The sequence below is a fragment of the Phocoena sinus genome, chromosome 16 (assembly GCF_008692025.1).
Source record: "Phocoena sinus isolate mPhoSin1 chromosome 16, mPhoSin1.pri, whole genome shotgun sequence".
Lineage (NCBI taxonomy): Eukaryota > Metazoa > Chordata > Mammalia > Artiodactyla > Phocoenidae > Phocoena > Phocoena sinus.
This window is the reverse complement of record NC_045778.1, coordinates 36,419,905-36,441,471: the sequence shown is the minus strand read 5'-3', so window position 1 is coordinate 36,441,471 and position 21,567 is coordinate 36,419,905. Positions and strand designations below refer to the sequence as shown.

Below are 21,567 nucleotides of genomic sequence, written 5' to 3'. Positions count from 1 at the left end.
ATGTAAGTGGGATGGGAAGGCAATTATCTGGTTTCTCTGTAATGAACTGGAGGGGACAAAAGCAGAAGGAAACAGACCATTAAGAAGGATATTGTAGCAGTTTAGGAGAGGGACAATAGCGGTTAAGCTTCGGGTGGTGGTGGTACAGTGGATGGAATCAAGATATATTTCACAAACAGATTCAGTAGGCCTTGGTAATGGATTAAATGTGGGGGTAAGAGAGAGTGAGGGGTCAAAAAAGATCCCTACATTTCCGGCATGAGCAATTACTGAAAATGGGGACAAATGGATTTTGAAAAAAGTGGGGAGAAGAGATCAATGGTTCAATTTTTAGACATTTGAAATTACTCAAAGGGAATGTCTAATGGGTATTTGGTTCTGAAACTTAAAGGAAACTTTTGAGACTGAAGATATAAATCTGTTATGTCAACAGCATAGAGATATTTAAAGCTACAGTTCTGTATGAGATGGCCTTCTAGAATGAAAAGAGAAGAAGGCACCAGAACACCAATGTTCATTTAAAAATTAGATTAATAAAAGCATTAACATCATATATATTTACTTGGCATTCACTGATAAAAATAAATTCATGGTCCAGGATCCATCATGTACAATATTAATATAGTATACATTGCCACAGCTGGAATATAAACTAATATTCATAAGTGATATTTTTCACAGTTAAAAAAACCCCACCAATCTACCAAAAGATCATTACGGTGATCTAAAATATGTCCACAAATGCTCTGACACTATCTTCAAAAGGTGAAGCCTAATTTCCTTCCTTGAATTCCCACTGGACTTAATGACTCACTTCTAACAAAATAAGGTGGAAACAACGGTTTGTCTTCTGAAACTAGATCATAAAAGGCACTTCAGATTCCTCCTTGCTCACTCTTAGGGAAGCTAGCTGCCATGTCAATAAGGACACCCATGCAGCCTTATGGAGAGGCCCATGTGGCAAAGAACTGAGGCCTCCTGCCAACAGCCATGTGAGTGAGCCACCGTGGCCATGGATCCATCGGTGCCAGGGAAGCTTTCCAGTAGCTGTAGCTTCATAGACATCTTAACCACAATTTATGAGACTTTAAACTAGAACCATCCAACTAAGCCTCTGGTGGACTCCTGATGGTCAGAATGAAATGATAAATGCTGGATGTTTTAAGCTGCTAAGTTTTTTTGTAATCTGTTGGGCAGCAGTAGGTAACATTCATTGCTATAATACAGTCAATTCCAAGAGATTTGTTGAAATAATAAAAGCCTAATCACTATAAGTTATTGCACAGTCAACCAAAAGACAGAAGTCTGGAAGGCATAGTCAAGTCAGAGTATAACAATACAAGTATAACATAAATAGGGAATTCCCTGGCAGCCCAGTGGCTAGGACTCCACGCTTTCACTGCCAAGGGCCCGGGTTCAATCCCTAGTAGGGGAACTAAGATCCCGCAAGATGCGTGGTGTGGCCAAAAAAAAGTATGACATAAATAGTCACAATGCTCAAAGAACTAACTGGATAATACAACTAACATCTTTCTTTCAAAGGAGTAACCAGAGTATATTCTTTGTTTTTAAATTACCTCAATAAGTAAGGCTCATTTTTCTGTGGGGGAAAACCTGTCTCTAGTTCCACACTATACACTGTTACATTTGCCCTTTTAAACTATGGATTCCATAACGATGACGTCACTTCTGTGTTCTAGGTAAAGGCACTTTTCATATAATATCCTGGCAAATTTAAGAAAGTTAAGTTCTGATGTCAGTCTATTGGTTTCAAAAATCAGCTCCAGTATTTATTTGCTATGTAATTTTGGGGAAGCTACGTAAGCTATCTAGGTCTTGGTTTCCTTAGCCACAAAATGGAGACAATATTACTAACCTAAATGAGTTAGCGCCTTGCATCTCGGTATTAAGCGCTCAATAAATAACAGATGTTAGTTGTTATTGTTGTAACTGTTGTTATTCATAACAGAAGTACTGGTGATTTCCCCTTTATTTGTCCTAGCATATTAACTATTTCTAAAATTATGATATAGCAAAAATAGTAACCTTATTTTGCAACCATTCTTGAAACTGAGTATTTTATAATTCTAACATCTGAAAATAAAAAATATTTTTAAATTCCTAGAATAATTCATTGGAATTTTTATATGAAAATTAAAAATATCTGATCATGCAATGTTAAGAATATAAGGAAATGCAGACATTTGAAATGCCACATGATCAAAATTTTTAAATGATTCTCATATTTAAAAGCTATTATTAAGTAGTCCAAAAAGGCATCTAAATACATTTACTTTCCTTTGCTATATACACAGGTTGGTGGTTTCTTTTTCAGGATAATAAGACTACAACATTACTCAATAAAATATAAATTATTTTTAAATAAAAAAATTTAAAGTTTTGGAAACAGGAAGAAAGTTAAACCAATAGTTCAATCAGGATTAAAAAAAAAAAAAACAAAACAGGAAAAGGCTGAAGTCAGCTGAAAAAACAGACTAAAGTCATTCTTTCCTCTTCCCGTTAAGCCCCCCACCCTTAATTTTTACTTTCTAGTAGTGAGGTTTGGGAATTTTCAACAAGCTGGCTAACTGCCAACTCCAAAAAGTAGTAAGGAGAAAACTCCCCCTTCCAGGGGTCCCTCCCCCTAGGCAGCTCCAGGCGCCTTGTCTGACAAGCTTTCTGAGGACTAGACTCACTGCAGACTTTCTGGCTCCACAGCCATTGTTTGCACGGCTGCTTTGCTCCTGATCCAGAGTTTGGATTAGCATAAGAATATTGTCTTTTCCCTTAACAAGCAACTCATCCATCCCCTCCCCATTTCTAACCTCCAACCTCATCAATTCCTAAACTAATATATACACATACAAATGGAGAAACACTACTCAGGTTATTTTTATATCAGTGTAAAAAAAGTCACCCAAATCTAAACATAAACCCTTAAAAAATAACATGCTTAAATAAATAGTTATGAGTGTATCTGTGGTAATACACAGGAATCTCACCAAAAAGCCTGCCTTGGAGCCCATGCTGTGAGAACTTGTGATGGGTGAGACATTCATAATGAGAACTTTTGTAAAGTCTGAAAAAGGAGCTAAGAGAACCAACCATCTAGCTAAATTCTGACCTACAGTAGGGATGGGGAAGTTCCACTTCATAAAGACATTTCTAACTGTGATGTCTTCATCTACCCTGAGGTCACTAATTTCATCATCACCCTTGAAATTACCTTCTGACTAGACCTTCCTTTCCCCAATGCTCAATTATTTATTCAAAGCAAATTTAACAACATTTAACCTCTGTATTTCTGCTCAATTGTCCTCTCTTCATTCAAAACCTTTCACTTTCCTTCAGTGCCAAGAAACTGTTCTCACCAACACAAGTAAAATTCTTCCAGGAACAGAGAGGTAAGACAAACTAGTATGGCATTATTATAGTTAATGCACTTAGATGTTTTATATCCCTCAGTGGGGGCCTCAATATTAGATGCACAATAAATGCTTCTTTGTTTATGAACTATTTTAAAAAACAGGGGATAATCTATTTTCAAAACACCATTCAACTTTGTACTAGAAATTCACGAACCTAGTTTCTCCAAAGCTTTTTTGTTTGTTTCATCTTATTAAACAAAAAAACCTCACAAATAATTAGAACTAGATTATGCTAAATACCAATCTTTGGTACATCAGTGCTCAGAAGAAATTCTTAATGCCAGCAGTTAATTGAGGGGGTCTGGGTGTTATTCTTCTGTCTCTCCTCTGGAATAGCACAAATGACAAAAAAACAGGTAAAGTGAATCAGTAGTTGCAGAAATGCCTAGGAGGCAACAGAATTTGGTCATCCCTATAGGTATATTATGAGTAATGGTAAACAATACTGTCTTTGTTTCTGCACAATATTTTTATAGAGATAAAATCAGTATAATGTGGTTACTGAATAGTTCAGGGTCTAGCATAATACAGATCTAGGTCTTTTGTGCCAATTAAGTGAGAAAATCATATATAGTGTTTAGTGGCAACTTTATGTTAGCACATCACCATCTTAATAATTTGCAAGTTAGTTTTACATGCCTTATACCATACGTATATGACCCTTCCAGTAAGTAAAATTATTCCTACTTTTACAGAGAAGAGACAGGTTCAGGAAGCTAAAGTGACCTGCTGAATTCTATACAGCTAGTAACCTGAAGCAAAAACTAAAACCCAGGTCTTTTATTCCCAAGTGCAGTGCTTTATCCAGTAAGTACATCAAAAGGGAAATAGGAAGTTATTCTTTATTGAGCCACATAAGATTTTATTTCATCTTCACAACTCTGCAAGGAAAAAGTGAAGCTCAGCGAAGTTAAGAAACTTGCTCAAGTTCACACAACCAATAAGTAGCAAGTATGCTGCTGAGAAAGCTCAAATTCCATTCACTATTGCATAGTCAGGAGCGACAGGTAATGAGAAAAAAATGGAAACTACTGTGCCCCTTATTACACTATTGCTTTTCAGCAAAAACAAAGCAATAACAAGCCCCCCCCCACCGGCCCCCAAATAAAACCTAACCATTCTGCTTTGTGATGCTGACCTGGGATACCACTAACAAGTCTTTTACCAGCTGGTTCCTTGATAGGTTCTGCCAAAAGGGGAACTAGAGAAGGCTGGAGGGAAGAAGGGACTTTCATCTTTCTGACTTTGTTTGTTGTTCCTGTCAGAGTTATCTGAACTACAGCCTTTGCCATAGCAGCAGCAGTAGATTCCATTTCCAGCTTCCTTCCACACTCCCAGAACCAGCCTCATGGCCCCTGTTCAGACCCAACTGTGCCTACACCTCAGGGTCTGAGTGCCAGCGCCTCAAGACCCTAGAGCAGGTCCTCGGGAGCCGGCAGTAGCTGGGCTCTGAGCTCCCTCAACAGAGGACTGGGTCAGGGCTCCCCAGGGGCACTCCTCCGAGCTTCTAGGTTCTGAAACCTCAGCCTCTTAAGGGTGGTATTTGCTTCCCACAATTAGTATTTCAGTTTAATCCCAGTGTTCCTTTAGCTTTTTCAATCCTCCAATACCTGTGTAATCAACTCCCTACACCAAATTCTCTCTGTTAAATTAACCAGTGTGGTTTCAGCTTTCCTGACTGGGCCCTGATTGATATAAATACTTTCAGAAAACAGATCTCAGAGGGTAACTGACTGACTATATCCACACATACCACATAAACATTTTTTAATATATTCACTTCATCAAAGAGGTCTAACATTTCCTAAGTGCTTACAAAGTATGTTTTAATATATATTCAAAGAGTATTCTAAGATATTCTGACTTTAGGAATGAATTCTTCTAGACTCAGTACCTATTTCACTTTTCCCACCACAAATAATTTTAACCTATCAAAGTTAGAAATTTGTTCAAGATTGGGTGGTCTTTCTGTTCTAACCTATGTGACCCAAGTCAAAATGCTTGAAAGAGCACCAAAATTTGGCTATCAAAACATTTCTCTTTTCCTTAGCGATACATTTAATCAAAAACTTCTGGAATTAACTCAGTAAATCCCTGTGGCCAAAAAATTAATTCAAGTGCTAAATCAATTTTTAAGGAGAATATATCTAACTTCTAGAACTGGGGGAAAAAAGTCAAAGCAGAACTTCAAGAATAACAAAAAACAAACCCATTTTTCACTCAGGAGACCAAATCAAAGTATACCTGTATTTATGTCCTCAATATGAAACACCCTTTCAAAAAGAGTCACAAGTTTTTGCAAGTTTGTACCTCCCTAAGAAGATATGGAAATATACAGGTGATTTTTCGGTTGGAACAATGACTGGGGTAGGACAGGACACACAGTGACCAGGGCCCAAAATGGAAAACGCAATGCAATGTGCAAGGACAATCCCTCAAAACAAAGAATTGTCTCAACCAAATGCCAATAGGGCTCTCCTTGTGGAGAAACAACTATTCTTGACTAGAACGACCTATCAGATTCCGTTTTGTTTTGGCCACGCCACAAAGCTTGCGGGATCTTAGTTCCCTGACCAGGGATCGAACCTTGGCCCTCGGCAGTGAAAGCACAAAGCCTTAACTGCTGGACTGTCAGGGAATTTCCTCTTAGGTTCTAGATATTCAAAAAGCAATAGTTTTAGGCCTCTTAGAAGAAAAATTATCTTAAACTAATGTCTGAATGCAACTTTACTTTTACTTTACTTTTTTTCCTTCTCATTTGACCACTTTACAAAAGGAATCATTCTTGCTGTGTTAACCACAGTGCTTGTACAATGCAAAAGTAATTTAAAAATCAACCATTTTTCTCCACTTTTTTTCCTCTATCTACAACTTTAAAAAATTCATTGTACACAGGTTTCCCTGAAGCACCAGAAGTAGAGGCTCTGTCCTAGGCCAAGCCAATCAGCATATTCTATCTCCTATGCCACAATGAAAAGTTCAGGGGTGAGCCGTACTAACATGGTCTAAGGACTTCAGCTGGCCCTGCAGAGATAAAGTCACTCTTTCAGATTGAACATGAATAAGAAAATAGCAGCTGCTGGCAGCTACGTTGGGACCAGAAGGGGAACCAGAGGCAGAGCTGGGAGAGTAAAAGAAGCCCGATCCTTGGAGCTATCAGTGAGCTGCTCAAACAACCCTGCCTGACACCTGGATTGCTTAAGGACTTTTCAGTTAACAGCCAATAAATTCTCCCTATATTTTAGGTCAGAGAGAGATAATTTTTCTGATATAACCAAACATTAAAGGAAAAGGTACACTTGAGTATTCTGGGTTAGATCAGCATAAAATTAGTACTTCTGAATAATGTCAAATATCTCAGAAAAAGATACTCAATAACACATATGCAAAAAAAAAAAAAAAAAAGACTGGTACAAGATAGAATTACTTTTAAGATAGCTCACATAGTATAAAAATTTACTTAATAATGTAATCAGCAGCTATATAATTTATCATTCCTGGTCTTTCTCCTCTTATCCCCTAAATCTGCTAGACCCTTGGTCTTTCTCACCATAACTAACAACCTCTCTACTTCTAGTTTCTCAGGCCAAAAGTCTTGGTGTCATTCTGGGCAACTCCCTTCTTCCCCCTCATACTCCACAGGCTATGGTCAGAAAATCCTGTTGGTTCTACCTTCAAAATATATCCAGAACCTATGCACTTCTCACCACATCCACTATTATCTCTCTGGTCCAAGTCACTAACTAACCTTTTGCCTGGATTACTGAAAAAGCCTCCTAGAACTGGACTCTTTGCTTCTGCCCTTATCCACCTACAATATATTCTCAACACAGCAGCCAAAGTGGTGATAAAAAGCATATTAGATCACATCACTCCCCTTTTCAAAACCCTCCAATGGTTCCCCAACTCACTCAGAGTAAAAGCTGAAATCTACCATGGCCAACAAGATTCCAACTCCTCTACTTCAGCAGCATGGGCCTCCTGGTTCCTCAAACATTTCAGGGATGGCCCTGCTGCAGGACCTCTGCAAGTTCCTCTGTCTATAATATTCCTCCCCAAGACATCTATCCATATGACTTGCTACCTGACCTCCTCCAAGTGCTTACTCAGTACCCCTTTCTTATTTAGCGTTCCTGCTCATCCTATTTAAAACTGTGATCCCATCCACATCGCTGGCACTCCCATCTTCCATCCCTGATATTTTTTTTTCTCTTTAGCACTTGTCACCTGTAGTTTTACATATAATTTACTATTTGTTTTGTTTATTGCCTGCCACCTGCTCCAGAATGTATGCTCCGTAAGGGCAGGTGTATAAGTCTACTTTTTCACTCTGTATTTGTAGCACCTAGGATGGTGCTTGGCACATATTTGGTACTAAATAAATATTTGCTGAGGGAATGATTGAGTATAGCAGAAGGAATTAAAACATTATGCGAATTCCTTTTACTTTCACATACAAATGAGACTTTCCCATAAGGGCTATGCTATGGATAAACTATTCCATTTCCTTTTCTCAACACAAATGAAATGATACAAAAACCACACTACTTCCTTTTGCTCACTTTGAGCCCTGACTTGTGTCTAGATCCAGTAAAAAAAACTTTTCTCCACTGTTTTCACTGGATATACTCAAGTTTGAGTATATGTGAGTAAATTAAAAGGTCTTGAGTATGTCTTGAGACTCAATGTCTTGAGTATATTTGAGTAAATTAAAAGGTCTTTAAGAAAGACATGTATCAGTAAACATTATTTCCCAAGATCTAAAATATTGCTTAAGGCAAACAATGGCTTGGGTTATATTCTGACAGTACCACATAGTTACAGCAAGTTAAATAATTGTGGAAATAACCACAGATAAAAAGAAAATACAGTCCTTTGGTACAAACAATGTGGTCTGACAAAGGGAACTTCAAAGCACTATCTAAACTCAACTGCAATCTTTCAATTAAGTAAAGGTTCAAAGGTAATATTTATATGTAAATTGTAAGTAACCAAAGGTCCTGAATAAGACCAGAGGGTGTTAAAATCAGATTGTTAACAGTTCTGCCCTGACAAGCATGAACCACAAACTATAGGAAACTAAACCCTGCAAACCTATAGGTCTGAGAAACAGCACTCAAGATGACAAATTTGGGCTTATTAATGTGAGAGCTTGGAAATCCAGAAAGAGTTTTCCCCGTTTTGGATGAAACATCTCCATTTTATTTTCTTTACTCTGTCAGAACATGTCTTAGGTTAGAATGTGCTGGTTTAGAGTGTTTTCATGAAGAAATTCTGTGGCAGACTTGACATTAACTTGTCCTTTTTTCCCTTTTAGTATCTTTCTTTCAGCTCCTAGTTTAAATACTTATCAACTTATATTTTTATTAAATACAAAAATATTTTTATTAAATATAAAACTTATATTTTTATTAAATACTTATCAACTTATATTTTTATTAAATATAAAAATATACTGTGTTAAGTAACACAGTCTTAGAGTCGGGAGACCTAGGATTCAGTTGCAAATTCTGCCTAATTGGCTAGCTGATCTTGGTCCACTCACTTCCCTCTCCAAGCCTTAGTTTCCTCATCTGTAAAATAAATAATACCATGAAGACTTCTACCTCTCATATCCTATGAGTCTATGAACTACACTCCTGAATATAGTGCCTCAAAGACTTCACCTAAGTATATAGGTACTGAGTGAAGCAGGGCAAATACCACTGAAGCGCCACCCTTTCCCTGGTTCTGAGGGAACCACTATTCTGATTATGGTATTTAACACTCATGTCTTTACATGCTTTTATACTATATGTGGTATATATCCCAAATAAGACTGCTTTGCATACTGTTAAATTTGCTATAGAGGTATAAAAATTGTATCATTCTGTATGTATATTTTTATAATTTGCTTATTTTTCACTCAACGTTGTGAGTGATTACCATCATAGATACATATAGTTCCTTTTAATTCGTTTTCATTGTTATAGAGTATTCCATTTTATGATTATTTTATAGCTGTATTTATCCATTCTTATGTTGATGGACATTTTATGTTGTTCCTAGGTTTTGGTATTATGAGCAATGCTGCAATAAATAAACTTGAATAGATGCTTTTGTTATTATTGTTTGGGTAAATAATTCTGAAGGATAGATTTCTAGAAGTGGGATTCTGGGTCTAATGGTACTTTTGGTAGCTATTTTGGTAACCCCCTCTGGGACTGTACCATCTTGTACTTCCAAGTGTACAAAACTGATACAAGGACAATTTTAAAATACTGCTGAAGGATACAGAATAAACTTTAACACATGGAAAAACATACCACATTATGTATAGAAAACTTCAAGATCATGTATATCAATTGTTCCTAAATTAATTATAAATTTAATGATATTCTTTATCACATTACAGTTCCCTTCTATTCTTCATTTGCTACTAAGAGTTTTCATTATAAATGGGGTTGAATTACATCACGTGCTTTTTCTCCATCTATTGATATAATCACAGTGGCTTCCTCCTTCAATGTGTTAATGTATAAATTAATTAATAATAATCCATATTAAGAGCTCTCTTTGTTTTTAAGATTTTCTTTTTTGATGTAGACCATTTTTATAGTCTTTATTGAATTTGCTACAATATTGCTTCTGTTTTATGTTTTGGTTTTTTGGGCTGCAAGGCATGTGGGATCTTAGCTCCCCAACCAGAGATTGAACCCACATTCCCTGCATTGGAAGGCAAAATCTTACCCACTGGACCGCCAGGGAAGTCCCTGAGAGCTCTCTCAAAGAGTAAGCTATCTGTGGTAGTTTTAAAATATGTCCACAAATTCTTTCATTTTCCTCTTTTCAAGAGGTGGAACCTAATTACTTTGAGAGTGGGCCAGACTGAGAGATTCCCTCCTAACAAAGAGAACAAAGTGAAAGTGACAAAGTATGACTTCTGAGACTAGGTCTTGAAAGGTAATGCAGCTTTCTCCTTGCTCTCTTTCTTGGATATTTATTCTGGGGAAACCCAGGTGCCATGGTGTTAGTATATTCAAGGAATCTGTGGAGAGGCTCATACGGTGAGGAACAGAGGCCTCCTGCCAACTGCCATGAGAATGTGTCATCTTGGAAGTAGATTCTCCTCCAGTCAAGCTTTTAAATGAATGTAGCCCCTGTGGACAAAACTACAATCTCACAAACTATCCTGAATCAAAACCACCCAGTAAATTGCTCCTGAATTTCTGTAAGTTAATTTAAGCTTTCATTATTTCAAGTCCTTAAGTTTTGGAATGAATTGTTATGCAGCAACAATAACTAACACATTAACATCCTTGGATTTCTGGGATAAATTCTGTTTTGTCATCGTTAAATAAATATTTTGTCTGGTCTCTGTGCCTGGTTCCTGGGTAACAGAAGTGTCTTTGTTATTCACAAGCCTTATGGACCACACCTGAGTTTATGCTAATGAATGACTCAGGATGGGGGATGGTCACCAAAATGACCAGTGATGTGATTAGAAGAGGGTTTGGGGGCTTCCCTGGTGGCACAGTGGTTGAGAGTCCGCCTGCCAATACAGGAGACAAGGGTTCGTGCCCCGGTCCAGGAGGATCCCACATGCTGCAGAGCGGCTGGGCCTGTGAGTCATGGCCGCTGAGCCTGCGCGTCCGGAGCCTGTGCTCTGCAGCTGGAGAGGCCACAACAGTGAGAGGCCCTGGTATGGCAAAAAAAAAAAAAAAAAAAGAGGGTTTGGGGTCTGGAGCCAGCCCAGCCTCCAGGGAGTATGGATAGGGAGGGCGGAAGATTGAGTTCAGTCACGTGGCCAATTATTCAATCATGCCTACATAATGAAACTCCAATAAGAACTGCGCACCATGTCTCAGATAAGCTTCCTCGGACAACACACCCTAATTCCAGGGGAAGAGGGCATGGAAGCTCCACATTTGGAAGCCTCCCTGGCCCCACCCTGTGTGTCTCTTTCATTTGGCTGGTCCCAATCTGTATCCTTTATATTGATAAAACTATCATAAGTATACCACTTGGGACTTCCCTAGTGGCACAGTGGTTAAGAATCCATCTGCCAGTGCAGGGGACATGGGTTCAAGCCCTGGTCCAGGGAGATCCCACATGCCTCAGAGCAACTAAGCCCGTGCGCCACTACTACTGAGCCTGCGCTCTAGAGCCCACGAGCCACAACTACTGAGCCCGTGTGCCACAACTACTGAGCCCACATGCCACAGCTACTGAAGCCCAAGCACCTAGAGCCCGTGCTCTGCAACAAGAGAAGCCACGGCAACGTGAAGCCCGCGCACGGCAAAAGAGAGTAGCTCCTGCTCACCACAACTAGAGAAGGCCTGCAGGCAGCTTTCTCTAGAAAGACCTAATGCAGCCAAATATAAATAAATAAAATAAATAAATTTATTAAAAAAAATAAGTCTACCACTTTCTTAAAGTCTGTGAGTCATATAAATGAATTGTCAAATGTGGGGAGCGATCATGGGAATCCTCCTGGATTTGTAGCCAGTTAGTCAGAAGTGTGAGTAGCCTGGGGACCTCCAAACTTGTGACTGGCATCTCAAGTGAGGGCAGTCTTGTTGGGGACTGTGCCCTTAAAACTGTGGAGTCTGACACTAACAGTGGGTAGGCAGTGTCAGAACTGTACTGCAGTACTGTAGACATGATCACGTTTAGATACACCACTGGATTTGTTTTGCTAACAATTTTGTTAGGTTTTACATCTATGTTCATAAGAAAGACTGACCTATAATTTTTTTCTCATATTATCCATGTCTTGTTTCGGTATCAAGGTTATACTACTCACACAGAATAAGCTGAGGAACTTTCCTTATTTTGCTATTCTCTCAAACAGTCTTTGTATATCTGGACATATCTACCACTTGAATAGTTTCATAGAATTCACCTTTAAAATCATCTGAGCCAAGGGCTTATCTGTGAGTATATGGGAGGAGGCAGATCTTTCACTAAAAATTAAAATTCTCTAATAATTACAGAAATATCTAGGTTTTTTATTTCACTTTAATCAATTTTATTGTCACATTTTAAAAATTGTTGTTTTATTTAAATTGTAAAATGTGGAGTTCCCTGGTGGCACAGTGGTTAAGAATCCTCCTGCCAATGCAGGGGACACGGGTTCAAGCCCTGGTCTGGGGAGATCCCACATGCCACGGAGCAACTAAGCCCATGTGCCACAACTACTGAGCCTGTGCTCTAGAGCCTGCTAGCCACAACTACTGAGCCCGCATTCTGCAACTACTGAAGCCCGTGTACCTAGAGCCCGTGCTCTGCAAGAAGAGAAGCCACTGCAATGAGAAGCCCGTGCACCGCAACAAAGAGTAGCCCCCACTCATCGCAACTAGAGAAAGCCCACACCCAGCAACAAAGACCCAAGTCAGCCATAAATAAATTAATTTTTTAAAAAGTATAGGCATAAACTTATTCAAGGTATCTCTTATTTTTAAAAAATCTCTGCTATATCTGAAGTTATGTCCTCCTTTCCATTCCCAATACTACTTGTGCTTTCTGGGTTTTTCTTGATCAGTTATTCAAATGGTTTGTCTGTTTTATCAGCCTTTTCAAGAAACCAACTTTTGGCTATGTTAACTCTCTCCATTGTATCTTAACAAAACAAAACAAAACAAACTTTTCCAATTAGCCCCAATTCTATCACTTATTAACTAGAAGTGTAGATAAGTTTTTCTCTGTGCCTCAGTTTTCCCATCTGTAAAGTGGGAATAATAAGAGTACCTACCTCACAGGGTTGTTGCAAAGATTAAATGAGATAATCCTTGTAAAGCACATGGAACAGTGCCTGGTACATATAACAAGTACTCTACAAGTGTTAGTTTTTATTTTTATCACCTATTTTACTTCACTTGAATTTATTCTGTTGTTCTTTTCCTAATTTAAATTAGGTGCTTATCTTATTAATATTTTTAATCTTTTAATATGAGTATGTAAGGCTTCAACATGTCACACAAGTTTAATAAGTCCTAATTTTCTTTATTGTTTAGTTCTAGGTGTTTTCTGACTTGCATTATCATTTTATTTTTGACCTGTGGGATTTACGGAGGTAGGTTTTTAAATTTCCAAATGTGTGCCTGTATATACTGTTTGTTACTCAGTTTTCACTTAAGCGTATGCTGACAAAAAGTATGGCTGATATGATCATGTGAACTGTATAAGAACTTGCTGTACAGCCTAGTACATGATCACTTTTAATAAAATGCTAACTTCTAAACCAAACCTAACTTCTAAAACTAAATGACCCTGTCATGCTCTCTGCTTAAAAAAATCTATAAATATTCTCATTTCATAGGATGGAATTACCAAGACATAAGAATTGTTATGATCTGGCCTCCGCCAGGCTTTCTAACACCATCTTCCCATTCACTCCTCATACCTTTACAATGATCCAACTACACTGAAATCACTGAAGCCTCTATATTTACAGGCATCCCTTTTAGACTCCCATCCTTTGCACATCCTTTTTGTTCTTCCCTTTGTTTCTCACCAAGTTAACTACAGTTCACTCTTCAGACTTGATCTATGCATCGTCTGTGTAAGCAATCCCTGACCCCTGCATATCAGGGTGAGTGAGCCGGCCCATCTCTGTACTTCTAGTGTACCCAGAACATGAACCATGGCTGCGCCTTAGCTCTTGACTAACACTCATTCATAAAGTATTTATTAATTACTTGGTATGCGCATCACGCTTATACGACAGTCAATTCCCTCCTCTCATAACGCTTATTTAGTCAGGTGATTCTTTTGACTTATCTTGCAGCACTTGTAGCCTCCACTTTCTATCATGTTACTAAGCAAAACAATAAATGTTCAACAGGTGCATGAAATGAATAAAAATAATATTAATATCTTAAGGGAAACATAACTGGGGAGTTAAATCAACTATAAAATCATGTAATAAACTCTAATAGTTCTTTGTAAGTACACTAACATCTACAAATGTATCTCCAAACCTTACAGTTATAGCCAGCTACTACTAACCCAACAATCCAAGTACTAGCTCAATAACTTTGCTCCCCAAATCACCACCCCTCTGGTGATTTCTACATGTTAGAGAAAAGAAATTTATATCCAAGTCATGAAACGGGGAACCTTAGTATATGCAAAAGCCCTTTCCCCCCCAAATATTTCTGCCTTATTTCATATTTTGAATGATCTTTGCTCTAAGTTTATTAGCTTTTTCTTATAATACTGTTTTTTATACTATGAAGTAAGAATTCTAACATGTTATACATACTTGACATGTACTAACTCATTTAATCCTCACACTAACTTTATACGGCAAGTATTCTCATTATGCATAATTTTATAAAAATAAATCCCCCAAATCAATAACCTGTAATGTAAAGGTCGGTGAGGTGCAAATGGGGTGGAGGGGAGTGTGGTAAGGAGGGCAGTGGGGTGAGGGTAGTGAAGAGGGCTTTAGGCTTCGGTGCATACTGTCAAAATTGTATGCAAGAACTTATTCATGCCTCATTTATGTAGTCTTTTTAAAATTAAAAAAAATTGTTCTGCAAAGAGACAATTAAGCCTCCTCTAGCCCTTAACCCACAAAAAAATGGACAGGAGGGAGGAAAGGAAGAAAGGACGAACAGGTAGGAAGTAGGTGAGCTCAGAAGTTAAACTAGAATTTCTATCTGAGACACCCAGAAAGAAACTATTGAAAATATAAGATAGTAGAACAGGAGAGAAGTATTAGGATGGAGGATAAAGACAAGAATTGAAATGTCACTATAGATTATGAAAAGATGCTACTGGAAATCTTGTGGCATGCTCTTCCTACAGTACCATATGCAGTTGCAATAACACAAACCACCACTGGAATCTAAAAGCATCCAAACTGGAGAATGATCAAATAAGTAAGCAAGGAGAATACCCACCAAACTTAAATTAAGAAAAGAATAAAGATATCTGAGTTATGAGGAGGGAGTCTGAATTGAAGAGAATGGGAATAGACTTTCTCTGTCTCCCTTTCAGGAGTAGCACAATAACCAAAGAGCCTGAGAGGCCTGTAGGATGTTTCTGAGACCATAAGTTCTAGGTTTCTCTACAGAAGACAGTAGGTGTGGGAATACATTTTCAATGGAGTCCAAGGAGAGACCAATAGGAAAGATGAAGCTCATCTTCAAGCCTGGCACTATAACTGCGTTCTGCAATGCTGGACCCTCAAAAGGCTCCTCCATCTAACAGATCTCAGCAGACGTAGAAGCAACTCTCATCTGCCACACTGCTAACAGATCTTGCAGTCGGGAGTGCCTGGAAGCACTGCGGACTGCTCCCAGAGCTTCAAGAAATGGGCAACAATTTGTCGGCCCCCTTGTTATCAGTCCACAGGACAGAAACAACTCTGACTTTCATGCCTATTGGTTTGCCACTGAATAATAGATGCCTATAGCCAGAACTAAATGAGTGCTTAGGGAACCCAAAGCCCCGGAATGGGCATAAAAACATACAATTCATTTAAAGGGAATTCAGCAAACGGAGGGAAGGCTAAGCTGAAAATCAGAACAGCGGCTTCTAGTTAAACAGAACTATTGAGTGACAGTGAATATCCAAGACAACAAGACGGTGTTAGTTGTACCAGTGGAGAAGAAACTCATGGATGTCAAAATAAAGGATCTGCCAAACTGGATACTGACGCAAGATTTCACCCCCAAAGGCACCATCAGAGCGTTTCAAAGAGGTTACTACCAGTATGACAACAAGTATGTCAATATAAACAAAGGGAGCACCCTTGGGGTTTCTATGGTGCTGGAAGCTGACATGCTTTTCAACTACTGCGTTTCTTACAAGGAACTCAAACATGAACAGCTACGCAAGAACCACTGATGAGGGCCCCACGTGAAGGGTGCTCTCTGCAGTCCTTACCATGACCATCTTTGCCCTGAACCTCTCTTTGAAGAACTTGATCTTTGCTGAATCCTATTACACCCTGAGAATTAATGCCCAATGAAAGATGACTGGTATATTTTTATAATTTTTTAAATTAAAAAAGAGAAGAGACTGGGTGACTCAGAAGGCTGCCAGTTTTGATTAGGATCTAGAGGAGAAGAGGCTCTCAGCAGATCAAGCTCTGGTGCAAGCTGCCCTGATGCTCAGGTGCAAAGGTATTAGAGACATCTGTGGTAAACGGACGCCATGTCAATTCTCTGGCAAGTTCCAGTAGGAGAGTTGCAGCACAGCCCTCTAGATCTTCTGAAGCAAGCACATAACTTCTACAGCACTGCATGAAAAGTGTAGGTCCTGGCATGACATTGGGCCCTAGCAGAGTTCCCAAGCATGAAACATTAAGGTTTAGTGACCAGAGCTACCCATCATGATCCACCAAGTCACAAGGTTATGCACAGCAGCAATCCACTGTGCAATGTCACAGGACCTAGGCAGGTCCAGAAGGCACTACTAAACTACAAGAGGTGGCCCAGAGCTTCACGTCACCTACCTCTACCATACTGGTATCTTTACTTCTGCTCACACCAATGACTTTATGGTAGGTTACTGGTGGCCAATGACAAAAAAAAAACAACACCCGGGGCCTGGTTAACAGAAACAAATAAAAAATGGATTACTACTACTCTACAGCCCTATTTGGATGGCTCTGAAAGACAATGATGAAGTAGAAATTCTCGCAGTGGGTATGGTGCAGGGAGAAGTGACCAGAGAAGGGAAAACATGGACTCCTTGGGAGTGGCAAATGGTATGGCTGACTGGTTAGGGGGATAGAAGGGGCAAAACTGGAAAATAAGAGGGACTTCCCTGGCGGCGCAGTGGTTGAGAGTCCGCCTGCCGATGCAGGGGACACGAGTTCATGCCCCGGTCCGGGAAGATCCCACATGCCGCGGAGTGGCTGGGCCCGTGAGCCATGGCCGCTGAGCCTGTGCGTCCGGAGCCTGTGCTCCGCAAGGGGAGAGGCCACAACAGTGAGAGGCCCGCATACCACAAAAAAAAAAAAAAACAAAACTGGAAAATAACAGAAAGAATTTGGAGAAGAGGCATGTCGATGGTTCTGTGGGAGTCAGCACAAAGTGCCAATCTTCTATGTCTTATGTTAATGCCCACCACAAAGCACCAAGAGGGAAGGTGCATTTAACTGCATCCCAACTACAGACGGAGTGACTTGTCAGTGGACATCAGCCAGCTTCTGCTCTTGACCACCTCAATGCTTAAGCAATAGCGCTGTGAATGGAGGAGCCCTAGTGACAGAAAGGAAGGCTTTACAAAGGCCCAGCAGCATGGTTTCCTTCTCATGAAGGTGACCTAATTACTGCTGCTGTGGAATGCCAACTAACACATGCAGGTGCAGAACTGACACTGACTCCAGATGTGGGTTTGCCTTTCCCGCCCACAATATACCCCATGGACAGCACCACTATTCCACAGATTACAGGATCAATTATGGCCTCAGGAACAGCTGCAGTAGAGGGACTACAGCATGTTCCCCTAATCCTCCTGTTTTAGAGACTGCTTTTAGCAATTACAACCAGCCACCACGCTGAAGGGTCAGTGACAGAGTGGACTTAACAGAACACGAGGTAATCTGCATAATAAAAGGGGTGGCAGTCACTTGCAGTGCTCAGCCTACCTTTCCTTGTTACAGCTGCAGTGGACAGATCTATGCACTGTCCAACAGCATCTGACATCAAGTGTGAGCCAAGGCACTGCTCTGTTTTGCTCCTCAGGGCTTCCTCCAAACCCAAAGACGACTGCTCAGCAGTATATAGGCACAACTACACAAGTGCTAGAGTTAGAGCTCCAGGAGCCATCCTCAATTAACAAAAGATGAAAGTCAGTGGATAAATGTCCCAAGTTCCTGTCTGTCTTTGGTGGGACAATGCTGAGGTGCATTCAGAAGGTACCTAAGGAAATTGAATCCCAGTTGCTCACAGTGATAACTAGCTCATGGACAAATTTTATGTAACTTTACTTTCTTCTCTCTCTCGCTTTTCCCATTCTCTCATTTCTGCTTCTTTAGATCATCTCCCAAATAAACTACCCAAGCCGTAAGTCCCTTTCTCAGGCTCTACTTTCAAAGAAACCCAAACTAAGACATGGTGCAGTTAGAACTCAAACTGAAGAAACTTTGCTCCACTGCCTGTGCTTTGAAGAGTGTGTTGCCTCTAAGTAGAAGAATGTAGTGCAGTACACTATGGGAAACTAAACATAAGTTAGAAGCAACAAGTAAGAATGTACACAGCAACGTGAAGAGATATAACTTTCTGGTGCTAAAGAAAATAGCGGGGGAAAAAAAGGGCAGAATATCTGTAACAAAGCCTAATTAAGTCAATGAAACACATACACACCAACAACACTATGTTTTATAAAGATACATTCACTCAAAGATATAGAGCAAAGAAATTAGAATGGTTTCCTATGGCAGAAGGAAAGGAAAATGGGAGTGGAAGTCAAGAATAAAGAAGACAAAATAAAATATATCAACTCAAGGGCCTTATAAAGAACAAAGATAGTAATTTTACTGCCATAAATTGAAGGTATGATTAACTATAATTTCTGAACCAGAATTCAAAACAGAGAGAAAATAAAGGTGAACATAATTGTCACTATGTTAAATATTACTTGTCACAATAAATATATAACTGGAAAAGTTTACAGATTCATCTGTGTGCCACCTAAAATCATTCTGAATACTACCAGTGATACATACTCAACACTCTGGGAAACACTGTTGTGACTATTCTGAGATAAGAATGATAGAGGAGATCTTAAAATATATATACATATATATTTATACACACACATACATACACAATATATATAGTATAAATATTAATTAATTTGAGAGCTTAACCAAATTTATGTTAGAGAGGAAATAACTTGAAAATATAGTTTAATCATAAAGCCTTTTCTTAATGTGATGTTTCCTTCCTCAATAATGTGATGTTTTCCAATTTTACACAATGCGTAATTACAAAACAAATAGTGACTACTTTATTTTCAACACAGTGTTGAAATATTTCTGAATGTGGCAAAGCCCTAAATCAATCATCAATTAAGAGTTGAAAAGAACTTTAATAAAAGCATTAAAAGTAGTTAGTTTTATATTATAAGGTAATATTACCTCACTATAAGGTATTTCTCTAAGGACGTTATCAGACTAATGTTTATTTGTTAAAGTGGAACCATCAAATTCTGCTTAATGAGCGTCTTCACAGGTCTCCATTCATTTAGCAATAATTCTATTAAATGAGATACCATCTTTCAGTAAGTGTCAGAATTATACCTGCAGAAATACTTTAAACATTCTTAAATTTTACTAAATCTTATATAGCATTTAAAATAATAACGAAAGAGATAAATGAGCAGAATAGTATTTATTTCTCTAAAAACTACTCTTCTAAAGAGACAATACTTTGCTTTTTTCACAATACCTCCTTTTCAGCATGCTAAGGCTTGAACAACAATGTGCAAAAATATTTGTTGTATGTAAGCAAGTGAGGAGACCAACAATACAGCAGAACATCAACTTTAGTGTTTCTTTAAACTTAGAAAACTCGGATTTAATTAGATTTGAAGAATTACTTATGTTTGCTATTAACGATGCCCAATATTATCCCTGCTTTCCAGATAAAAAATGTGGGCATCATCATCTCTTTTCAACATCTAGTCACAAATCAGTGTCCCTTCTTCCTTCATAACATACCCTACTCCATTTAGTCCTTCTTTTCTATTTCCACTATCATCACTCTGACTGAATTCTGATTACCTCATGCCTAACTACTCCTACAGCCTTCCAAGATCCCTGACTCCTCACTCCATTTCTCTAATGATGTTTGTTCATACATCACTGCTAGAGTAATTCCCCTAAAATATAGTTTTCTCTATGTCATACTTCCTACCCTCTCCAAGACCTCTTCTACACTCCTATGGAAATATCCATTTTCTATCAATCAGCTTTTCCAGAAACATCTTTTAATTCTTTCTTTACCTATCAAATTCTACTCATCTTTCAAAGCCCAGATCAAATAACCTCTTCTATGTTCTAGCTGTACTTCTCCGTGCTACAGAACTCTGACTGGAAGTAATAAATGACTCCTTTGACATTTATCACTTTCACCTGGCGATGCTGGTTATCATTACTTGTATTACTTACATACATACTTTACTGATATGACTATAAACAGAGGTTGGGGACCATGTTTTTTATTTTCTGATTCCTCCTTTGTGACTTGTTGTTACATAATTTAAGAGGGACCCAAAAAAGTAATATTCTGAAGGACAAAAATAAGTGCTCTGGGACCTTAAACTAGATAAAGAGGGAAAAACCTGCCTAGAGAAAAAATAATATGAGCAGAAGGGAGAAAAAACAGGACAATTTCAAATCATCGGCTGAAGAGTATCATACATGCAAGGGGTATAGAAGAAGAAAATTAAACATCTGCTAAATAATCAATGCTTAAAGTTTTTCATAATTTCAGGTAAGTTGATCCCTACCTTGATCAAGATTCTCATTATTTCTTGCTTGCAACAATTAAGAGTATCCTAATTGTCTCTCTGCTTTTGGTATCTCCCCCTTCCAAACTATCATTCACATCACTGCCATGCTAATTGTAACAAAACAAAATTATGATCCAAAATACCTCTGTTAAAATTTTTCAAAGACTGCCAACTACTCACAAAATGAAGTCTAAACTCCTTATCATGGCATCCAGAGTTCTTCACAAACAAGCTCTCTTCCAGCCTTGTCCCTCAAACCCTCTCTCCCGTCCTGAATTCAAACCATACAAAATGATTTCTTCTGTCTTTTGCACACTCTATACATTTCAAGTTTCCCCTGCTTACACTGGGCTCTATGCATGAAATTCTATTGCCTCCAAATTACAGTCAGCAATCTTCTACTTATCCTTTAAAACTCTACTCAAATGCCATTCCCTATGTGAAGCCTCCCTGACAATTCTCGCCTCCAACAATGTTGGTGGAGCCTTTCTAGATGATACCAATACACTTTTCCAATTTCATATAGCACTTTTCAAGTAGCATTCGCATTAACTCTTTGTATACTCATCTCTAAACGGATTATTTTTTGAGAGTAAAGTAAGGAACTCATTTTACCGAATGTTGCATATTCTCGGCACCTAACACAGTACCTGCAGTAGAGTAGGTGTTTAGTAAGTGTTTA

The 21,567-nt window shown here is 38.6% G+C and overlaps 2 protein-coding genes across 3 annotated transcripts in view; one reads left to right on the top strand and one right to left on the bottom strand.

The window, feature by feature from the left end:
- The window catches only part of BMPR1A (bone morphogenetic protein receptor type 1A), a 142,779-nt gene that overhangs the window by 37,085 nt on the left and 84,127 nt on the right, over positions 1-21,567 (bottom strand). The gene's annotated exons all lie outside the window — the stretch shown is intronic.
- LOC116741284 (ATP synthase subunit f, mitochondrial-like) lies at positions 14,995-16,265 on the top strand. Its single transcript, XM_032607578.1, has 2 exons — positions 14,995-15,031; positions 15,982-16,265. Exons 1-2 carry the CDS (start codon positions 14,995-14,997, stop codon positions 16,263-16,265), a joined length of 321 nt encoding a protein of 106 aa, XP_032463469.1.

What these genes read in the sequence shown, in the direction of transcription:
- LOC116741284 (XM_032607578.1), top strand. Translation starts at nt 14,995, where the DNA reads ATGGACAGGAGGGAGGAAAGGAAGAAAGGACGAACAG. An exon ending in AAGGAAGAAAGGACGAACAG is followed by an intron (nt 15,032 to 15,981) that starts GTAGGAAGTAGG and finishes ATTGAGTGACAG; the next exon opens with TGAATATCCAAGACAACAAG.